This window comes from Leuciscus leuciscus, assembly GCF_965113295.1.
Source record: "Leuciscus leuciscus genome assembly, chromosome: 5".
Taxonomy (NCBI): domain Eukaryota; kingdom Metazoa; phylum Chordata; class Actinopteri; order Cypriniformes; family Leuciscidae; genus Leuciscus; species Leuciscus leuciscus.
The window spans coordinates 32,797,117-32,819,344 of NC_138729.1; the positions used below are offsets into that span (position 1 = coordinate 32,797,117).

The following is a 22,228-nucleotide window of genomic DNA, read 5'->3' on the forward strand; positions in this document are numbered from 1 at the left end:
ATTTTCACCACAGGGGGACTTTAAACACTTGTGGAAACAACAGGAGCTTAAGAAGTAGCAAACTCATTTTATTACAAACAATAGCAGACAGAGAACTAACTCGAACTGAGGGCTTAAATACACAGAGCAAACAAAAGAGCTAATGAGATCATTAATGAGACAACAGGTGAAGGGGATTATAAATCAAACACACTGGGAAACTAGGTCAAACAGAGAAAACACAACCAAAACACAGTGAAACATAGCCAAAACAGAACATACAGTAGCTAACTGAATATAACCGTTACAACATGAAACAAGTTATATCCAACCACAACTAATAAATTATTTTTTCTCTAGCATTTTCTCTTTTATTGTATGTGAAATTGTGTGTGTTGTCATTATTTGAGCATTAAACGTTGCGCTCAACCTGCAAATTAATTCACATACTGTTTTGGGTAGGGCAATGAAGCTAAACGGAGAGAGTCTGGTTTTATGGATGGCCCTTCCCAGCTGCTTGGGCTATTGCAAGCTGAAGCCATCAACCTCAAAATAACCTGCGCAGTGCCTGAGCAATGACACATCCATAATATAAGTTTGCCATTCTTTCAGCAACGCAGCCAGTTGAGCGTTTACCTCTACAGCTGACATTCTCAGACAGAGTCAACACAGAGCTGGACCCTTAAAATATCCCATCATGCTGAGAGACAAAAATGAGATGACATTTCCTGATAATGTAGAGCCATATTTATTCATGTTTATATAGACAAATCCGCATACATAAGCTGTGTTGTGTACCGCAAAATATGCTAATGGGGAATCTACTTATTTATGCTGTAGCATGACATCATTTTTTAAGTAAAACATTGTGCTTTCTTGAGGTCTGAGGGCAGAGGACAAAGGACCTGCTTAAGCCTTATCATATGTTTATATTTGGAAGGCTATTTTAGACTATTCTTCCTATGAGACACATTGTGACCCTACAGTAAGCTAAGCATTATGGGTTACTTCTTACACTCAAACCACTCAGGCTGGGCAATAGAAGTTTCAGAAGGTCAATTTGAGAAAGTGAATATATATATATATATATATATATATATATATATATATATATATATATATATATATATATATATATATATATATATATATATATAATGTGTGTGTGTGTGTGTGTGTGTGTGTGTGTGTGTGTGTGTGTGTGTACACATTTACTTGTAATTAATTTTAATTGTAATACATTCAAATAAATAAACTAAACTCACAACTTAGATGGAAACAGGAGTTTTGTTGTCAAGCGCCATGGGATATGTTTGGAGTCCATGGGTTTTCCCCTTTCATGTCTAATGTGACCTTCGCACCTGGTAACTGATCTACTCTGCCAGTTGCCATTTTGGTTCTGTGACTCAGTGGCTACATTGAGAGTCATTTAATTTTAGGCATTGCAACATTCCTGAAAGGAGTGATGTGAGAGGAACAAGAGAGAGCTTGAGATGGGAGGGGGCTCATTATAGATAAAGATATACGGTCTGTTCATGAACTCATGGGTGGTGATATGTGTTCTTCACAGGGGTGATGGGACAGAAACCGGTCAAGGAGCTAGGAAAAGAAGACGTCCTGACCAGTGCCGTTAGTGACTATGAGATCCTAAACCACAGTGAGGAGGAAGCACATTCCAACAACCCAGAAGAAACAGACCAGAATTTTGTTGACTTGGACACCTCCATACTAGAGCCCTGTCCTCAGGAACCAACAAGACCTGATGACAACAACACTGAGCCCTCTTTCAACCAGGGAGGAAAAAAGATCAGTCAGAGTTATGACACGGATGTTTCACAGAATGCCAGGAAACCAAATCCTCAACTGAGCCTGGCAGGAGGTCCATGTACAGTCACAAGCGACGCAACCGCCACAGATATATCTACTGCTGTGGACCAGCAACAACCTGACAAAACAGAAGGAATGACTAACAAAACTCACCTCAAGGATACTCCAAACATGTTAGAAGGTTCTTGTCAGAGGGACTCAACAGATGATGCCATGAGCGTTGAGAAGAATGAGACACAAACGCTGGTGGACAGACACAATGCGATGTTAGACACAGAGGCAATGACAAAGATGAGTGGTAATGTTGAAATAAAGAGGAAATTCTCTTTGGAATCAGAAAATGCTCATTTACTTGAAAGACAGCCATTCCAGGAGATTAGAGTTTCAAAGGGTAAAGATAAAGAGGAAGTTCAGACCCTAAGTAGTGCTAAAATTAGAAAAAGTTGTGAAAAAGTTTGCAACGAAAGTGCTGGACCTGTTCAACACAAAGAAAGTCCTTATCCGGACCGATCTGAGTATTTGGACAAAGCTGATTCTTTATGTCCGGAGACTGTGACTACATGTCCACCAATCCGCCAATCACATTCAAGTCGCCCATGGCTCCGGAGTGCAAATAAGCAGGATAATTTACAGGAGGGAAAAAATATCAGTCTAGATATGTCAACATGTATTTTAAAAGAAATACCTTATGATGCCTCACAGACACATTTTGCAGCAACACCCAAAGAAAACTTCAGAAAAGACAAAAGAAACCCAACTTTCCATACACCATTTTGGGGAAAAGAAGAGACTGTAGATCCTGCATGGGGTGAAAATGAAGGTAAGGACAACATCTTGCATACTCCCTTCAATGAACTTTGTTTATTAAAGTCTAGAATAACAAAATGTAACTCTAACTCTGAGATTGTTACTGAACCCACAAAACAAGACACAGTTCTAGTTCCGTTAAGGATTGAGGAGGACTCTGAACAAAAGTCATTAAGCGCATTCCATTCAGATTTGAGCCAAAGCAATACTTTGTTTCACACTGAGAAGAAAAATGATGACAAAGGGGCATTCACTGTCATGGAAAAGCACTCAGCAGTCATGTCATCTGAGAGTTTAACTGAATCCAGTGCTAAAAAAGTCCTTGTTAGCAATGCGCCTCACCCAGCCAAAAAGGGAGTGTGGGGAGCAGATGCACTATGTGTGAAAAGAGACAGTAAATCTGATTATCAAAAAGCTGTTCAGTCGAAATCCATAAAAAACAAGAAAGATTGTGATGGTCTTCGTAATGGAAGGCACAATACTTCACCTTTATTTGAATTATCAGGAGAAAAAGGTACAATTCAAGAAGTACATCTGAGCAAAAGAGTCTGTGATCCAAAGATCTACAGGCTGGATGTTTCAGAAACAGAGGTCAAAGAGAATATTTCCAGCGGTAAATGTTTAGATACCATTTTTGTTGACCATTTAAATTATTTTTCTCACTCAGATTTTGATGGCGGTGACGCCGCAAGAGTCACACAGATGGCTTCTTTGAAACGGGAAAAAGAGCCTCTCTATTTCACGGCTGTGATCACACCACCACTTCAGATTCATACATTTCCTGATCAGGAGGCGAGGAAGTCATCTGACATCTCTCATATGTATGTTCCTCACACTGAAATACAGAGCATGATCCCTGATGTCTTACCCACAGACGCTCAGACAGAAAAAAAGGCCAAAATCAAAGGACCACCACCACCTGTTCCAAAGAAACCAAAGAATCCCTTTAAAAAAGCTGTTGACCGCAAGGAATCTGCTTCTCATTCAATAGACGAGCCGAGCAAATATTTGGACCTGCTGCTGAAAAATATCAAAATGGGCAGAAGGCAGGAGGCACTGCAGTCCGCTGAGGATTTTAATGCACATGCATCATGTCTTGATATGTTGCCTTATTATATCGAGTCCCCATCCTACATGTGCATGTCCATAGAGCCTGAGGCTGCTGATATTCCAAGATATTATTTAGCCCCACACGATGAAATTGTTTCACCTGACTGCGATAACTTGATAGAAACTGTCGATGATAGAGAACTAAACAAAATGGATATGTCTCAGCTGAGACCTTTATTGAAAAAAAGAGCAAAAATAAAGGGCCCACCACCACCTGTGCCAAAGAAGCCTCAAAATCCATTTGCTAAAACAGACACGGAGAAGATACAAGCAAGCAAAGACTCAGTTTTGGAAAATGTGGAACATCCTTTGAAATATGGTAGACGTGACTCTGAAAGCTACATGATGGACATTGAGAATGAAGAAGAGTCTAAACCCACTACAGTCCCAACCAGATATCCTTATGCGGCCTGTAGAATTCCAAGCAGTGATTCTTCTGCTTCAGAAGAAAACGAAGTGTCCAGATACAGACCTGTCTCTGAACTCATCAGAGACAGCAACAAAATCCAGGAGAAAGTGATATTGGAAGCCAGGCCAGATGTGGCTATGGGAAGCCAGACTCAAAAAGTATTGCAAATGAAGACAGCCTTTCATGTACAAACATCTCCCCATAAAATGGAAAGAAGATCCTCACCAAAGAAAGGTAAGACAGGTTTTCAAGCTGACTGCATTTCCAGTTTTTATACAGCTAACAGGGTTATAGAGAGTCTTAATCAAATTTCAGTGAGTATCAGTTTTAGGTAAGACATATGCACAGTTATCCAAAATGTCTGTCAGGTGAAAATGCTTTATTATAGCATGTATTATTATATATAAACACAACAGTATTAACACAAATAATACCATTTATCACAGTACCTGAACATTACTGTAGCATCACAGTTACACTAATTGTATGATCTAACATAAGACTAACAACAATCCATTAAATGCACTTCTACATGAGGGTGAGACCATAACCATGATTCTTTGCAACGACATAACCAGCCAATAAGAAAACTATACACAGTTACACTGACGTTGTTTAGAATTTTCTTTTCAGTTTTTAAATTAATATTATTAATATGTTTTATCATAATTATCAGTGGCTCTTTGAACAGCTGGTGACCATCCATTTTCCTCTTGATCACATTCCAGAGGTTTTCAATGGGGTTCAGGTCTGGAGATTGGGCTGGCCATGACAGGGACTTGATCTAGTGGTCCTCCATCCACTCCTTGATTGGCCTGGCTGTGTGTACTGGAGCATTGTCCTGTAAGAAAAAACAATCCTTCAAGTTGGGGACATTGTCAGAGCAGAAGGAAGCATGTTTTCTTCCAGGATAACCTTGTACGTGGCTTGAGTCACACGTCCTTCACAAAAACAGATCTGCCTGATTCTGATCTTCCAAGTCCAATTTTCAGCCTCTAATGGTTAGGCTGAGAATTGGAGAGCCCAGGACAGGCCTACCCACAGCCTCTCACACCCACTGTGTAATTTGGAGGAGGACTGGTGATGATCTGGTGGTTCTTCAGTAAGGCTAGAACTGGGGAGATACGTCTTTCCGAAGGATGCATAACTCAAGCCACGTACAAGATCATCCTGAAAGAAAAATGGCTTTGTTCTGCTCTGACAATGTTCTACAATGCTCCAATCCGCACAGCCAGGCCAGTCAAGGTGTGGAATGGATGAAGGACCACCAGATCAAGACAGCCCAATCTCCAGACCTGAACCCCATTGAAAACTTTGGGATGTGATCAAGAGGAAGATCGATGGTCACGCCAAGACGCATGAAAGCTGTGATTGGAAATCAGGGTTATTCCACCAAATACTCTTCTTAAGTTAAAACTTTAGTATTGTGTTGTTTAAAAATGAATATAAACTTATTCGAGGTCTGAAAACATGGCTTTTTTATTTTATTTTATTTTGACCAGTTGTCATTTTCTGCAAATAAATGCTCTAAATGACAATATTTTTATGTGAAATTTGGAAGAAATGTTGTCGGTAGATTGTAGAATAATCAGAAACTTTCATTTTATTCAAACAGATAGGTGTAGCCTATAATAAATCTAGAGAAACTGCTAATTTTGCAGTGGTCTCTTAATCTTAAACTATAGGATAGGCTATAATTGGTCTTTGATATCACAAAGTTTGAAAAGCTCTACACCACACTGAAACAGAAAAATAAGATTCCATATTAGATTTTAGGGCACACTGCACTTTGTAACATAATCCAACATGAGCATGACTTCATCCTTTTTCACTCTTAACATAATTACCACTCCTGTAACATTATTAGCTCCGTTTAAGGCGAAGCACAACGTGTTTAAATACACAAGATGGAAAAGCTTGGAATCAATGTAGTGTTTGCAAAGGAGAGATGCTCAAATGTTTTTCCACGCATAAGATCTTACCATTTAAACCGCAGTGACCTGTCGGCCAGTACGGTACAATGTGTACACCTCTCATTCACACACATAGAATTGATGTCCATGTAGGAGGACATGAGGAGGAGGGGAGGGGAGAGGAGAACAAGGGCGTTTTCTCCCGTTCATTCAGAATAAAGGAGAGGAGGGAAGCTATTGTGGCTAGCCGCAATTCACTGAGACAGTCACCAGCACAAACTGAATCTGTGAGAAAATAAATTAATGCTTTGAATTTGACGCTCTGAGAGACCTAGTACTGATAAAGGTAAGCGTTTTGCGTTTGGTCATATTAATGCAAGGCAGGTCAGTGTTGCACTAGCCTCTACTGGAATGCTAGCTCGATTTTAGCAAGCATCACTGATTTAAAACAAGCTCTGGAAACAGATCCTACCTAACCGAAAAAAAACTTGCGCTCGTGCATGTGCATTTGCTGCATTTAGCGTCATTTTCTGACATTTGAGACTACATCCAGCATTTGATGATCATGCATATGGCGAGATAAGCAGAAATAGTGAGATATTAATTGAAAGTTGACCATCATGACCTGTGCCGGGTTGATAGCACGCCTCCACTCCAAAGCGGCACGTCGCATTTCGCCAGCGCATGTAAAATAAAACATGCTCGGCTCAAAACAAGCTGCATTACTGATGCTTTTCCGGCTTTTTTCATTCATTTGTTCGGTTTGCGATTAGCTCTCATTTTCTCACACCAGCAGAAGCCTGCCCATCTATCGATTATGTCATGTTTTTTCTTTTTTTCTTTCATTCTCACTCTTGCACTATAGGCGAATATCTTCTTTCTCTCATCCATGTATATGTTTTATCTCTCACTCTTTATCTTAATTTATGTTTTAGTAGACATTTAATGTGAGGTTTTTTTTCGCCGGTATGCTCGTCAGCAGCATCATCATCACCATCATCATCATCAATAACGCAGCTCGGCCATTAGAAAGCAAACACACTCACACCGCCATACATCTGACCTATTTCCAAAAACACATCCATGGCTTTATTGTGATGACCGCATTTTATTCTCCCAAACACAGCTGTTTGGAATCGTCTTAATTTATTTACATTGTTATTAATGGTAGTTGCTATTATTTAGAAAGGCACCGTCACCAATCAGGCTCATCTCAGCAAGTGCTTCAGATAATGCACATAATGCATTAATAAAAACGACTCATACCAGTGATTGTTAATGTTTAATTATGAATATCAATTAGTAGGCCTATATCTTGTACCCTGTATAACACTGGGCAGGAATAAGCACTCTGTGTCTCAAAATCTGCCTAACTAGACTGTCATTTTGGGAATCATTGATGTGTGCATAATTTTGTAGCATCTTTGGTGTGTGTAGCATCATAAGAAATGTCTGTTTTGGCAGCTCATTGGGATTTTATTAGGTTTCATTAGATTATGTTGAGTTGCATCTTTTATCCTGGATGATAAATAAACTATTTTATCTATCTATTTTATTTACAAATTTATATCTGTTCAAGAAATAAGTGTTTTACTTTTATAGTTTACATCTGATGCATTCAGACACTATTAAACAATTTTGTCAAGTAAGCTCAAATATGTGCTTCATTTGATTACATGTAAATTAAATGAAGGAAAAATGTTTTGTTTGTTTGAGAAGAAATAGATGAAATAGATAATTATGTATAACAACTCATCATTTCCAATCAAATTAAATTAAGTCCAACTTAATTCAATATAGGATATATATATATATACAGTAGTCAACATCTGAAGTGACCTTTCATCGAAGTTATACATTAATTTTGAACAATTCTCTTGTCTTAGGACAATTTTGATGAACTTTTTTGATCCACTTCAAATGTTGACTCCTGTGTATATATATATATATATATATATATATATATATATATATATATATATATATATATATATATATATATATATATATATATATATTTCAATAATTTAAACAAACTGTCATCAGAGCATGGCATTCTCATAACAAGTTTCTACACAGAGGCTCAATGAAATTCACACACACAAAACTGCATTTTCTCCTTGCCTATTATGGAGAATTGCTTATACAGAGTGAAATGGAAAACCGTTTCCCAGTGCTCTCTAGCTGACTGCTCATCTTACTCAAATATGATACACTGTCAGTATTAAGTCTGAAAACAACATTGAACATTTATCTGTCATTATGACTGTGTTACTGCAAAATATAAACTGTCAGGTTTGTCAGGTAATAGTAACGATAATAAATATTGAATTACTACAAGTATTATTTGAAATCTAAAAAATCAAAAGAACAAAACATTTCTCGTCTTGTGTTTTCAGAAATGATCAGACGAGTGGTACGACAGAGTAAATTCCGTCATGTGTTTGGTCAGGCGGTGAAGAATGACCAGTGCTATGATGACATTAGGGTTTCTCGGGTTACCTGGGACAGTGCCTTCTGTGCAGTAAACCCCAAATTTGTTGCTATTATTGTGGAGGCTAGTGGGGGTGGAGCTTTCCTTGTTCTGCCTCTGCAAAAGGTAAGCCATAACCGCATATTAATTAAATGTCCACTCATCATTTCTCCAATCTTAGTTGTTCAGAATTATGCAAGATGAGACATAAATTAATGCTCTCTGCCCCTGCTTTGTGTTTTGCAGACGGGTCGTATTGACAAGGCCTACCCCACTGTTTGTGGTCACACGGGCCCTGTGCTGGACATCGACTGGTGCCCGAACAATGATCACGTCATTGCCAGCGGCTCTGAAGATTGTACAGTAATGGTACGCCCAGCTCCTTCGCTACATCCTCTCATAGAAACCATGCTCAGATCCAAAAAGTGTAAAAAAATAGTAATTATTATTATTCAAATATTCCCATTTTTGTTACATAGGTGTGGCAAATCCCTGAGAATGGCCTCACCTCAGCTCTTTCTGAGCCAGCCGTGGTGTTGGAGGGTCACTCCAAAAGGGTGGGAATTGTGACGTGGCATCCAACAGCTCGTAATGTTCTGCTAAGTGCGGGTAAGAGATTTTAAAAGCAAGCGCGGTACATAAAAACCTTTGCGTTAATCATCTTGAGGATCAAAAACCTGTGACTGAATGATAAAAAAACAAAACATTCTTGTCTTCTCTCCTCCGTCAGGATGCGATAATCTCATCATCGTTTGGAACGTGGGCACAGGAGAAGCTCTGATCAACCTGGAGGACATGCATCCTGACGTGATCTTCAGCGTCTGCTGGAGTCGCAACGGCAGCCTCATTTGCACCGCATGCAAGGATAAGAAAGTGCGCGTTATCGATCCACGCAAGGGGAAGATCACTGCGGTAAGTGAAAACATCTCAAAAGGACTCTTTATATTTTCACAGTTCTGAGTGTCTCACTGGCATTGATGATCACAGGAGAAGGATAAGGCCCATGAGGGGGCCCGGCCCATGAGGGCCATCTTTCTGGCTGATGGAAACATCTTCACCACCGGCTTCAGTCGTATGAGTGAGCGGCAGCTGGCCTTATGGAATCCAGTAAGCCAAACAAATGGATTTTCTCTCTGTTTTTGAAAAAGCTAGATTTGTTTATGCACTATAATGAAATATTTTGATATGATCTTTAAGAAAAACATGGAAGAGCCGATATCAGTGCACGAAATGGACACCAGCAATGGAGTGTTGCTTCCCTTCTATGACCCTGACACTAATGTGGTCTACCTGTGTGGAAAGGTGAGCAAGTTTTTATGTGACCCAAGAAGCGCAAGTTCAGCCATATTGTATTAACTCTCCAACATATTGATTGAAATGAATTATACACATATTAGCACAGGTTTTCCTCAACCTATTTGACACCAATGCCCTTCTTTGTCCGAGACAATATTCACAGTCCCTCCTATTTGAGCTGATATGTACCTCTGACAATTCTGTTATATGTAATACCATTATGTCTGTTTAATGTTAGACATCTTTATGTTTTTGTGTTTTTTTTAATTTATTTTAATTATGATTATGTTAACTAAATTTAAATCATTTGGGGCCTCTCTAAAAGTTTCCAGAGGCCCCCCACTGGCTTAAAATCAATACTGGGATGTCATACTAATTTTATTAGTGTGTGTATATATATATATAGTAAATATATTTAATAAGAAAAAATTTGTGAAAAGGACATTGTGGAGAAATTTGCAAAACTGTAAGCTTGTTTTCTGGTCCAGGGTGACAGCAGTATCCGTTACTTCGAGATCACAGACGAGGCACCGTATGTGCACTACCTCAACACGTTTTCCAGCAAGGAGCCCCAGAGAGGCATGGGATACATGCCTAAAAGAGGCCTAGATGTCAACAAGTGCGAGATAGCCAGGTATGCGCTGTTTGCACTGGACAGGTATTTCTTTTAAGTGTTTAAAAACAAAACAAAAAAAAAACAGGCTGAATTGTTTGAGGTGCTGATGGCCAATCAGAACCTGGATATTTTAGAGAAACTAAACTGACTCGAAGCCTTCAGCATTGTTGTGATTATGGTTCTCAGTGGTGTGACTTGATTGGTGCTTTACTCCTGCTGCTAGTTTGATTTTTTTTCTTCTCCAGTAGGGGGAGGCATTAGCCTGTCATTAACTATAAAATCTAATGGGATGGCAGTGTGGCACTGATCATGCTGTGGCTCATAAAGGTCATTGAAATGTTATTTGACAACTAATTATCACTGTATGGATCATTAGTTTTAGTATCTACTCCTTTATCAAGGTATATGTTCTGTGTTTATTATTATTACTTTACTTAATTATTACCTTTTATATATCTGGCATGAACTATATATATATATAATGTATGTTTGTATGTACTCTGAACAAAATTATAAATGCAACACTTCTGTTTTTGCCCCCATTTTTCATGAGCTGAACTCAAAGATCTAAGACTTTTTCTATGTACACAAAAGGCCTATTTCTCTTAAATATTGTTCACAAATCTGTCTAAATCTGTGTTAGTGAGCACTTCTGCTTTGCCGAGATAATCCATCCACCTCACAGGTGTGGCATATCAAGATGCTGATTAGACAGTATGATTATTGCACAGGTGTGCCTTAGGCTAGCCACAATAAAAGGCCACTCTAAAATGTGCAGGGGGAAAGAAAATTGTTGATTGTGGTCTGTGGAATGTTGGTCCACTCCTCTTCAATGGCTGTACGAAGTTGATGGATATTGGCAGGACCTGGAACACGCTGTCGTATACACCGATCCAGAGCATCCTAAACATGCTCAATGGGTGACATGTCCGGTGAGTATGCTGGCCATGCAATAACTGGGATGTTTTCAGCTTCCAGGAATTGTGTTCAGATCCTTGCAACATGGGGCCATGCATTATCATGCTGCAACATGAGGTGATGGTCGTGGATGAATGGCACAACAATGGGCCTCAGGATCTCATCACGGGATCTCTGTGCATTCAAAATGCCATCAATAAAATGCACCTGGGTTCGTTGTCCATAACATACCCCTGCCCATACCATAATCCCACCACTCGAACCACAACGTTGACATCAGCAAACCGCTCACCCACACGACGCCATACACGCTGTCTGCCATCTGCCCTGTACAGTAAAAAACGGGATTCATCCGTGAAGAGAACACCTCTCCAAAGTGCCGGACACCATTGAATGTGAGCATTTGCTCACTGAAGTCGGTTACGACGACGAACTGCAGTCAGGTTGAGACCCCGATGAGGACGGCGAGCATGCATATGAGCTTCCCTGAGACGGTTTCTGACAGTTTGTGCAGACATTCTTTGGTTATGCAAACCGATTGTTGCAGCAGCTGTCCGGGTGGCTGGATGTACTGCCAAATTCTCTGAAACGCCTTTGGAGACGGCTTATGATAGAGAAATGAACATTCAGTTCACGGGCAACAGCTCTGGTGGACATTCCTGCAGTCAGCATGAATGAATGTGTTTGGGATGCTTTGGATCGGCGTATACGACAGTGTGTTCCAGGTCCTGCCAATATCCAGCAACTTCGCACAGCCATTGAAGAGGAGTGGACCAACATTCCACAGGCCACAAACAACTACCTTTTTTTTTTTCAATACAGTAAAACTGCACATTTTAGAGCAGTGGTTCCCAATCCTGGTCCTGGGGACCCACAGCTCTGCACATTTTATATGTCTCCTTTATCTGACACACCCAGTTCAGTTCAGAGCTCTTTCCTAACGAGCTGATGATCTGAATCAGGTGTGTTAAATGAGGGAGACATACAAAATGTGCAGAGCTGTGGGTCCCCAGGACCAGGATTGGGAACCACTGTTTTAGAGTGTTCAGCTTAGGATGACCACCCGTCCCGCTTTGCGTTGTACATTTTCACCCCTTGTCCCGCACGTCGCATATTGAGAATATGTCCCGCATTTTCATCGGTCTATTGGTTTTTAATTATTATATCAAGAAAACGTGCATGCGTTCTTTTGCCTTTTTAAGAAAGCATTTTATTTATTCTTTTTGCGGTGTAGTTTTTCACCTATAGGCTATTTAACAGCGCTTCGTCAGAAGTACAAACACAACAGCCTTTTTTTAAATCCTATCCAATGGTTGAAAAGAAAGGAGTAAACACGGTCACTAGTAGGTTGTGACAGCTGTCAATCAAAATGTGGACCGGTCATTCGTTCCATGTGTTTCCTGTCAGAAAACAAATGGATAATTCGGTCAATTAAAATGAACTTAATTGTTAAATAACTAAATAATTAATAATGAATTAAATGAAACCATTTAATTTAACAGAATTTATCAACTTGTTGCCTGCTGTGGTTGTTTTAATTCAAATCCTTTCTAAAAAATATGAAAGTTTTTGGTTTAATATATTCTTAATATATAAGACTGTCAATGATCTAATTTCATGTTGTTTTATATTTTATTTGTTCATTGTTTATTTTGTTGGATTTGAATTGGACTTGGTCAGAACTGTTTATAAAATAGTTACCTGCATGATGCCTGCTGCCTTTGGGCTCAGTGATGTTGAATTTAAATGACATGTCAAATAAAGACATGTTATGTTACATTGTGATGTAGGCTAATGGTGTTTTCTGGAAGGGACTAAAGAACAAATCTTTTTTATCAGCTGAAAGGCAGAATTAAAATGTTTTTATTAAGTTAGACATTATATAATAATAATAAAAAAACCTAACAAAAAAGTCCATCTTTAAAGATAATCAGTCTGAAGGGTGCAGAAGCACAGGGGTGGTTTATGTTTTAATGTTGGTAAAATGTCCCACATTGTCCCACACAAACTTATAATTGTCCCACATTTGGTTTGTTTGATGGTGGTCACCCTAGTTCAGCTCATGAAAAATGGGGGCAAAAACAAAAGTGTTGGGTTTATAATTTTGTTCAGTATACTGTATATATAATTGTATATGTGTGTGTATATATAATTTTTTTTTTGGATGTAATTTATTCCTGTAATGGCAAAGCTGAATTTTCAGCAGCCATTACTCCAGTCTTCAGTCACATTATCCTTCAGAAATCATTATAATATGCTGATTTGCTTCTCAAGAAACATTTCTTATCAATGTTGAAAACAGTTGTGCTGCTCAATATTTTTGTGGAAACATTTTGATCAGTATTTTTTTATTACAAGAAAGTGCAAAAGAACAACATTTATTTGAAAAAGAAATCTTTTGTAACATAAATGAAGCAAAAAAAGATTGTTGTGCTGTTAGCACCAATAATAACACAATGGCACCAATAACATCTCTGTTGTTTCTCACAGGTTTTATAAACTTCATGAGAGAAAGTGTGAGCCAATTATCATGACCGTCCCTAGAAAGGTACTTTTTACTGTATTATGTTTGCTGTTTATGTAATTATTCCCTATGATTTTGTTATTCCTCAATATAATGGCAAAGCTTAATAAAAAGTTTGATTTAATGGTCATTCATTGATGAAGAAAAGGGGAGGCACATGATTTCAGTTAACATTAGGGCAGCAAATGTTTTCAGAGAAAACAAACAGCTTGAATACATGATTCCAAAATACTCATTACGGTATTTCCTGTCTCTTCTGTTCTTGGCAGTCAGACCTCTTCCAGGACGACCTCTATCCGGACACAGCAGGTCCAGACCCGGCACTAGAGGCTGAGGAGTGGTTTGAAGGCAAGAATGGCGAACCAATCCTGATCTCGCTCAAACATGGTTATGCCCCGGGCAAGAACCGTGACCTCAAAGTAGTCAAGAAAAATCTGCTGGATAACAAGGCAACCAAGAAGGTGGAGGAGCCAGCAACTCCTCAGAAACCTGCCTCTCCTCAGCTAACCAGAGTAAGGATGATGCTTCATTGGCTTGTTTGTATTTCCCCCATAATAACTGGTGCTAAAACATTGTTTCTTTTATTCTGCTCCGCAGAAGAATGAAGTAAAGTTAGAGGAGCTGTTGCGAGAAGTCAAGTCCCTTAGAGATCTGGTCACGCTGCAGGACAGGAGAATCGCCAAACTGGAAGAGCAGGTGGCTAAAGTGGCAATCTAAGACACTGGTGGTGGTCTGAGCCATAGCATCAGTATGGAGAGAAAGAGAGAGATTCAGGTGGGCAGGGGAGGTCAGTCACTGCCAAAATTTCTCAATTTGACTCGATCATTCCGCTTGGTGTTTCTCACATGGACAACTTCAAGCAACATTCCAAGATGGACTTTTACTTTTTGCCAAGTCTCCCCCAAGCATTCGCATAACAGAAGCAAAATTGTGGCAAAGAGCGGTCACTGGTTTTAAATGATGTTTTACATTTTGTTAAAAATGTTCTTACTTTTTTAGTTATTGTAACATTGTTTCCATGAGTATTCTGATATTTACCAGTATGTTACAGAGTGTCGTTGTATATACAAATCAGTATTTCTCTTTCCTTTTTTGTTGTGCTGCCAAATTTGAGGTGATGGCCACCTCTCCTTTTATTTCTACTTTTATATGTTTTTTCCCAGTTGTAGATAGTGGCTTATTGAAAAACATGAATTTACATGTCATACTATTCAAAGTGGGACATAAGCAGAAAAGGCAGTAATGTGTGATTGTTAAGGCCACTGGTACTTCAGAAACTAATCATTGGTGATGGTAAGGATATGATTTAAGGCTGGCCCACATGGAAAGATTTTTTTAAATCGTATCAGATTTTCAAAATGTGAGAGACCACAAACATGATGATAAAAAAACTATGATAGATTTAACAGTTTTGTTCCAACAGATTCCATTCACAAAAACACGGGGAAAAAACGACTGTGAAATCTCGCAAAATCTTTTGCGGTCAAACATGACTTTAGAGTAAACAAACATGGTGGACAAGTCGTTTTACCCATAAAACGTGCTTTGAACCAATCGGATTGCTTGGGTCCTAAGGTGGGACTCATCTCTATGGTGGGACTCATCTCTTCACCACACCGGCAGCTCGCTTTCTGATTTTGTATCGTTTCGTTCCATGTGACAATCTACAGAGTGCGTGCGTGTTTGTCTTCGGGATTCCCCCCACACAACAGGATTTCGGATCGTAAATATTGGATACATGTTGGATATTTACGATTTGAGATCAGTGCGGACCCGAGCAGATTCAATCACCCTTAACGCACCTGAGTCACACCACAGGAAAATCTGATAAGATAATCTGTTGAACCATCAAGATAATCAGGACTTTACCTAGGATTGTCGGAAGGGGAGAATTGGGCCCAAAATCAATGTGTAGTGTGTGGGTGCTTCTAGTGAAATCTAAGAAATGCTCATAACCATTAAAATTCAACATTTAGGATTTTAAAATCGGTCCATATCTTGTCCCTTGTGATGATCATGATCGCTGAAGTATTAAGCACATTGTAATCTCCTCCATTGCTTGGCTTTGAGATCATCATAATTGATTATAAAGCATCCAACAACAGGGTTTTTCAAAATATAACACAATCAGTTACAGTATATCCAGAAGCAATAACGTAACGTTGCAGAATGAATGTGAACTTAAACCTAAACTTGTTCAAAATGCATTAATCATGCATAGGCATCATAAATCAAAAACCTACCGCTGTAACTTTATAGTAATTATGAAATTACTGTTGCACCTCAGGAAATCAACCACTTTGAAGTCAGAAACATTGGATGCTCAACACTTGCCATTTGCATGACTTTTTTGTCCAAAGAAATAGTATCAACTTATTTTGAATAGGAAATGGCTATTTTTTTTTTTTGCAATCATTATCTATGTTTGCCCCCACTTTTGAATTATTCTCATGTTTCAGAATATTGAGCTGACACATGCTCTGATACATGAACTTGGCTTTACGAGGCAGTGGCTACCTGCAAGCTCTTCTGATGTATATGTACTGTAAATGTATTGGTGCCTCTATGTGTGTTTCTGGTTTTAGACAGACCTCTTCAGTTGACCACTGCTGGAGGACATCATCCATGAATCTGAGCACTTATCTGTGTCCTAAACAGTCTTGTGCATGCATTCCAAACTTCACCTAAAATAAAAAAGGTTGACTCTACAATAAATCCTTTCATTAATAATTCTTCATGAAGTTTGTGGTCATTTTCTTGGTGTTTGTAGGACTGTTTACAATGATGTTAAACAAAAATCCTGGGTCACACTTTATTTTACAGTGTCCTTGTTACACGTTACATGTAGTTACTGTAGTAATAACTATAAATTATGCATAATTACATGCAACTAACCCTAAACCAAACCCCAATCCTAACCCTGTAGTAAGTACATGTAGTTAATTATTATTACACTGTACTTAAATGCATAATTACACTACCATGGACACCTTAAAATAAAGTGTAACCAAATGTTGTTACGTTTATGAAATGTTCTCATCTTGAAAACTTGATTCTGATCTATTGTCCCATTCATCGATCAGATGTTTCCTAATATTCCTAATAATGAAAATAGTGAAAATGACCTCAATTATGACTTAATTATTATTGTTTTATTATTGTTGTAATATTGTTTCAATGTTCTTGTTTTTAGGCTAATAGTTTTGTTTTTACTTTTTTTATTAGTAGAAGATTTTAGATAATATACGCACAGGTAAAATTATTTAGATCAATATTTCATCCCCACATTTTTTTATTTTTTTATCATTATTGCAAAATAAACCTCTTTGGGGTATTTCAAGACCCCTACATTATCCCAAGATTCCTAGTAAAGGACATTATCTCTCACTTATTGTTACTGCATGTAAAGACTATTTTCTGAGTCTGTTCTCAGCAAAGTTTATTATTATGAAATAAATAAAGAATGACATGAAAAAGACATACTACATCCTTCATCCTCAACTCTCTCAAGATTAGCTTAGGTGTTCTTAAAGCAGATGTTTTCATGATCTTGTATGTCTTGACAAGTCATTAGATGCCTCAAAGAGCTGCCATATTGAAAACTAATTCTAAGAGGACTATAAGATAGGATATATGTTCCTGCAGACAAATATTCCTATATATATTTTTTTTTTTAATACAGAGACATACCCTTTAGCCTTTCCATCATTTTCAGCTCATTGTATTGCTATTCTTTGGTATTAGGGCAAACTGCAGCCATATATTTCTGCTCTCAACACCCTGTCCATTGTTCCAGTAGTGGCTCACGGCACGTGTGCCCTCTACCCCCTGAGTCACGTGAGCTCAGGAAACATAAACCTCTTCCTCAGGGATCTGATAGCTTCTGTTTGAAGACCAAACACAAACCCAAAGTATTTTACAAGAGACCATCCATCTCTGTATTTCACCCTCAAACAGATTTAATGATTAGAAGAATGGGTTTAATCAGGGTTTTTAGATTCAAGATACTGGATGGATGAAAATAAAAATCTGGAGAATATTCTTTAGAGTCTCCCCAGGTTGTTGAAACAGACTGTTACATCTGGTGGCTTGAAGTTCTCCAGTGCACAGGCAGGAGGAAAAAAACTCGGCTCTCCCCCAACCAGCCTTTAACGAGAACAGTGTGTCTGGAACTGGCCCAGTCAGTCTTTCTGTGACAGAGTAGAAGCAGAAGAAAAAGGAGGAGGAGGGGAGAACAAGAGTTTCTTCCCCCCTCACCAATCCAACTGTTCTTCATCGTGCAGTCTGTAACAACAGACATTCAGCTTGAGAGGAGGAAACAGCAGAAGCGTTCTTCTCCATGTTAGATCATCTCCAGTCGGCATGTTTTAGAACATCAGCTCTTGAAAGTAAGTATGAATTCAGATTTTAACATTACTTTAGTCTGTTTTCTATTTTAGTAATGCCGTCCCTGTCCATGTAACGGTAGACAGATGACTTGCCTTACAGGAATGCACAGCTTTAAAAGGTCCATGTCCAGATGTGGCTAACCAAGTTTAAAACTGTTCTCTAACTGTTTAAAAGATTCTGTGACATAGAATAGTTTCTGAATGTACTCTTGCTGTTGACTTTGGCAAGTTGACCCTAAAAGACAGAGATTTACATAAAAGGAAGTTCATGTGACGAGGACAGAACTTTCATACATTTGGAACTGCTTTGAAGCTAGCATTAAAGCACTGACATTGACTAATATTAATGCTTTGTGTGTGTGTGTGTGTGTGTGTGTGTGTGTGTGTGTGTGTGTGTGTGTGTGTGTGTGTGTGTGTGTGTGTGTGTGTGTGTGTGTGTGTGTGTGTGTTGGAAAATGAGGCACCACATGAGCTTGATACTATTTCCATTGTGCAACAAATGCCCAGTGATGATTATGGTCGTCAGCTTGAGCACAGATGGCACAGAGCAGAGAGACCTCTGATGAAAGATCTTTGTTTAAAGAAACAAATCGTCATCATTTATTTTGTTGGTTCACCAGCTGTTTTGTGAAACTATATTAGTTATACACTATACTTAAATCACTGTAAAAAGTGATCAGTTGACTTACTTAAAAAAGGAGGAAACCCCTTGCCTTAAAATTATTAAGTAAAATAAACCATGCATAATTGAAAAAATTAAGTTATGTGTTCACATAACTTATTTTTTTCAATTACGCATGCAGTTTATTAACTTAATTTTAAGGCAACAGGTTTCCTCCTTTTTTAAGTAAGTCAACTGATCACTTTTTACAGTGTATAGATAGAATTAAATGCTAAGTCAATATACATAATTATGAACAAACACGAATTAACAATTAACTATAGTACATTTTTATAAATGAACATTTAACTAGATTGATAAATCCTTTTAAATTCTTGTTTATTGATAGTTCATGATCTGTGCATCAACTACTATTAATAAACGTTATCGTAAAGTGTTACCAGCGGACATGGCAGTGATGTTCAGCTGCAATTGCTATGAACATACAGTAATGCATCTGGCTCAGAATCCAATGAGGTTTCCATGTAGCGGAACTGCAGTGAATTAATGTCACAATGAAGTGAGAACATACCAAAGTTTTTGATTTGAACTATTTGTTGTTAAAGTTTAAGTTAGTGAGTCTAAGTTGATAACATCACAACTAACAAAAATATGTTTTATGAACATTTTGCTCATGTTCCCATTAAGTTACGAAAACGTTATTTCTGAATGTTCTCAGTCTGAATGTTCAACTTTTTACATGTATAGCAAGACATTTTCTCTTGGTTATACAAATGTCAGAGAAAATGTGAAGGGAAAATTAGATGTTATTATTTTGCAAACGTTAGGGAAACGTTAAATATGACTTTGAACCAAACAACAGCATTCATAACTCAAGAGCCTTGTCAACAAATGTTAGCCAAAGTTCTGAAAAGATTCTCGGTTAGCTGGGATGTTTTTTTGTTTTTGTTTTAATAAAAGTGGTTTAAAAATGTAAAATGGAGTAATTAAAATGCCCTTTTAACCACCTCAGGTATTCAGTCACAGGATGGACCACTCAGCTCTCCGATGCCTCATAGGCCTATCCATCACTCTGCTAACCAGGCACACCGCGAATGGCACTCCAGTAATTTTAAATTACTCTATGGAGGGCAGTGGGCAGTGGGAATCTGAGAGCACAGACCCGATCCCCACACCTAGCATTTCTTCCTTACTCAATGAATCAGTAAAGACCACCTCCATATATGAAGAAAAACATTCCAAATCATTCTTGAATCAGATGGTGGACTTCTTACAAGAGAACCACCTTCCCATAATTGTCATTACCACTTTACTTTTTCTCATCCTCACCATCCTCTGCTCGGCTGCCATCTTGAGTCGCCGACGTAAAGTCAGCACATACTACCCTTGCGCTTTCCCCTCCAAGATGTACGTGGACGAGCGAGACAAGACTGGAGGAGTGCGCATCTTCAATGAAATCCCGGAGAAAGCCAACACCAGATCCACCGAGGAGCCGGTGAATTCAGCCAGGCAGCTCCAGGAGGACATCATGCTGGCTACCAAGAACCTCCGAACTCCAGCCAAGACTCCATGGAAAGAGAAGAATGAAACGGCAGAAGATCAAAAATCTGCCGATGACGAGGAATGTCCTCAGTGCGACAAGAGTCAAGAGAATGGCTGTGGCCTGCTAGAGGACAAGACCACAAATCAGTCTGCCATTGAGGATTCAGTGGAAAAGAGCAGCCCCAGCAGGTCCCAGGACAGCGCCCCTGCTTGTGACATGGAAAATACTGACCCCTCGGACTCTGGGCTCCCTGAAGAGAGCAAACATCTATCTGGGCCAGAGAATTCAGAGATACAAGAGAACACAAACAAACAGGAAGTTGCTACTTCAGACTCACCATTTATCAGTGAAGAGAAAACAGCATTTTAGTGTGGACCTTTTTAAAGCCTTAAAGGAAACACTTAGACATAAATACTGACCAAAGTGTATTTCTTGGACACATTGTAAAACTAAAGAATGTAGCATGAAGTTTTATTGATATTATCGGAAGCACTTTATTTCACAGTCCTGTTCCCATGTACATACTATGAACTTATAGTAATTGCAATAACTGGGTAATAACTAGGTACTAACCCTGAACCTACCCCTAAACCCAACCTTAACCCATGTAGTTAGCCAATATAACCCAATACTTTTTTAGGTAAGTACACGTAAGCACACGTACTGTAAAATAAAGTGCAACCAAATTATCCGATTTTTTTCAGGAAAATGTATGGCTTTAACATTGTTTGTGACTGTTTACTTTGATGTATATAAATGTACTCTGCTTAAAATTAGTATTTTAATTTACTTAAATGTAAATGATATGAACGGATGCCTTTTGGGCAAGACTTTAACATAAAAATGGCATTTTAAACGTTAGTTGTCGTGAATCTCTTTTCGTTTGACGTGTTGATGACTATTCTTGCTTTCTTTACTCTTTTATTAGCGATGACATTTATAAAGACTGGAAGGGTGATGGCTTATATGTGAAGAATGCTATTTTGTCATTTAATGTTGTCTCTTTTCTAATGTCTCACAACTCTGCAATGTGCTGCAAACACACACACACACCCAAAAAATAAAGCAAGCACATTTACTCCTCCAATTAAGGAGAGGAGCCTCAGTATAGAAAAGCTTTGCTGTGAGCCAGGTTATTGTTTACACATTCTGGCTCTAAATATTTCCTTTCAAGGTCGAGAGGTATTCAGCGACAGCTGCTGAATGCCACAAAGTCCCATGCCACCTTTCTAAGAGTTTAGTCTAAAGATCAGTTAGTCTCAACATGTTCTTATGAAGAACACAATATCCTCAATAAACATCTTTATGGAACTTGACCAGTTGATTCACACTTCTTAATTATTTAATGTTCAAGATAAAAAAAATAAAAACACACGATATCTAGATTTTCTTGAATGAAGTCAAAAAATGTCAGCTAATGCCATTACTTCACTCACCACAATCATTGTTTTTTAGATCTACACCTTACAGTTCATGAAACAAATATGATATTGCATTTTACTCAAATTGAAAATACATTTATAGTATTACATAAGTTTTAATGCATGAGACAAAGAGAGTACTGAGAATTCAGTTCTTATTTTAGACCTGAGCATTGGTGGCAAAACAGCGCCATCTATGGTGTTTTTTCCCCCCACCCAAATCTTCTGGAACTCTTATGAATATTTCTATTTTTTAAGCCAGAATTGATGACAGTTTCAAGTGGAAAAACCATATAATATCTATGCTGAAACCAAGTGTAGTGCAAAATCAGTTCACCACTTTCAATTTTAATTGTAAATGAGCTTCATATTTATTGATCCC

The 22,228-nt window shown here is 38.4% G+C and overlaps 2 protein-coding genes across 2 annotated transcripts; both read left to right on the forward strand.

The window, feature by feature from the left end:
* The first annotated feature begins 1,308 nt into the window (after window positions 1-1,308).
* coro1cb (coronin, actin binding protein, 1Cb) lies at window positions 1,309-17,450 on the forward strand. Its single transcript, XM_082170641.1, has 12 exons — window positions 1,309-2,626; window positions 3,281-4,366; window positions 8,445-8,644; window positions 8,765-8,887; window positions 8,998-9,127; window positions 9,249-9,430; window positions 9,506-9,625; window positions 9,716-9,820; window positions 10,303-10,448; window positions 13,839-13,896; window positions 14,142-14,384; window positions 14,470-17,450. The coding sequence occupies exons 1-12, from the start codon at window positions 1,555-1,557 to the stop codon at window positions 14,587-14,589; spliced, it is 3,585 nt and encodes a 1,194-aa protein (XP_082026767.1). The 5' UTR covers window positions 1,309-1,554; the 3' UTR covers window positions 14,590-17,450.
* Window positions 17,451-17,580: 130 nt separating this feature from the next.
* Window positions 17,581-21,979, forward strand: tmem119b (transmembrane protein 119b). The gene is made up of 2 exons (XM_082170678.1): window positions 17,581-18,260; window positions 19,895-21,979. Exon 2 carries the CDS (start codon window positions 19,910-19,912, stop codon window positions 20,792-20,794), a length of 885 nt encoding a protein of 294 aa, XP_082026804.1. The 5' UTR covers window positions 17,581-18,260; window positions 19,895-19,909; the 3' UTR covers window positions 20,795-21,979.
* The last annotated feature ends 249 nt before the right edge of the window (window positions 21,980-22,228 follow it).

Excerpts from the sequence above, each read along its gene's own strand:
- coro1cb (XM_082170641.1), top strand. The coding sequence starts at position 1,555 with ATGGGACAGAAACCGGTCAAGGAGCTAGGAAAAGAAGACGTCCTGACC. Across the intron at positions 8,645-8,764 it reads TTGTTCTGCCTCTGCAAAAG|ACGGGTCGTATTGACAAGGC; the intron begins GTAAGCCATAAC and ends TGTGTTTTGCAG. Across the intron at positions 9,821-10,302 it reads TGGTCTACCTGTGTGGAAAG|GGTGACAGCAGTATCCGTTA; the intron begins GTGAGCAAGTTT and ends TTTCTGGTCCAG.
- tmem119b (XM_082170678.1), top strand. The coding sequence starts at position 19,910 with ATGGACCACTCAGCTCTCCGATGCCTCATAGGCCTATCCATCACTCTG.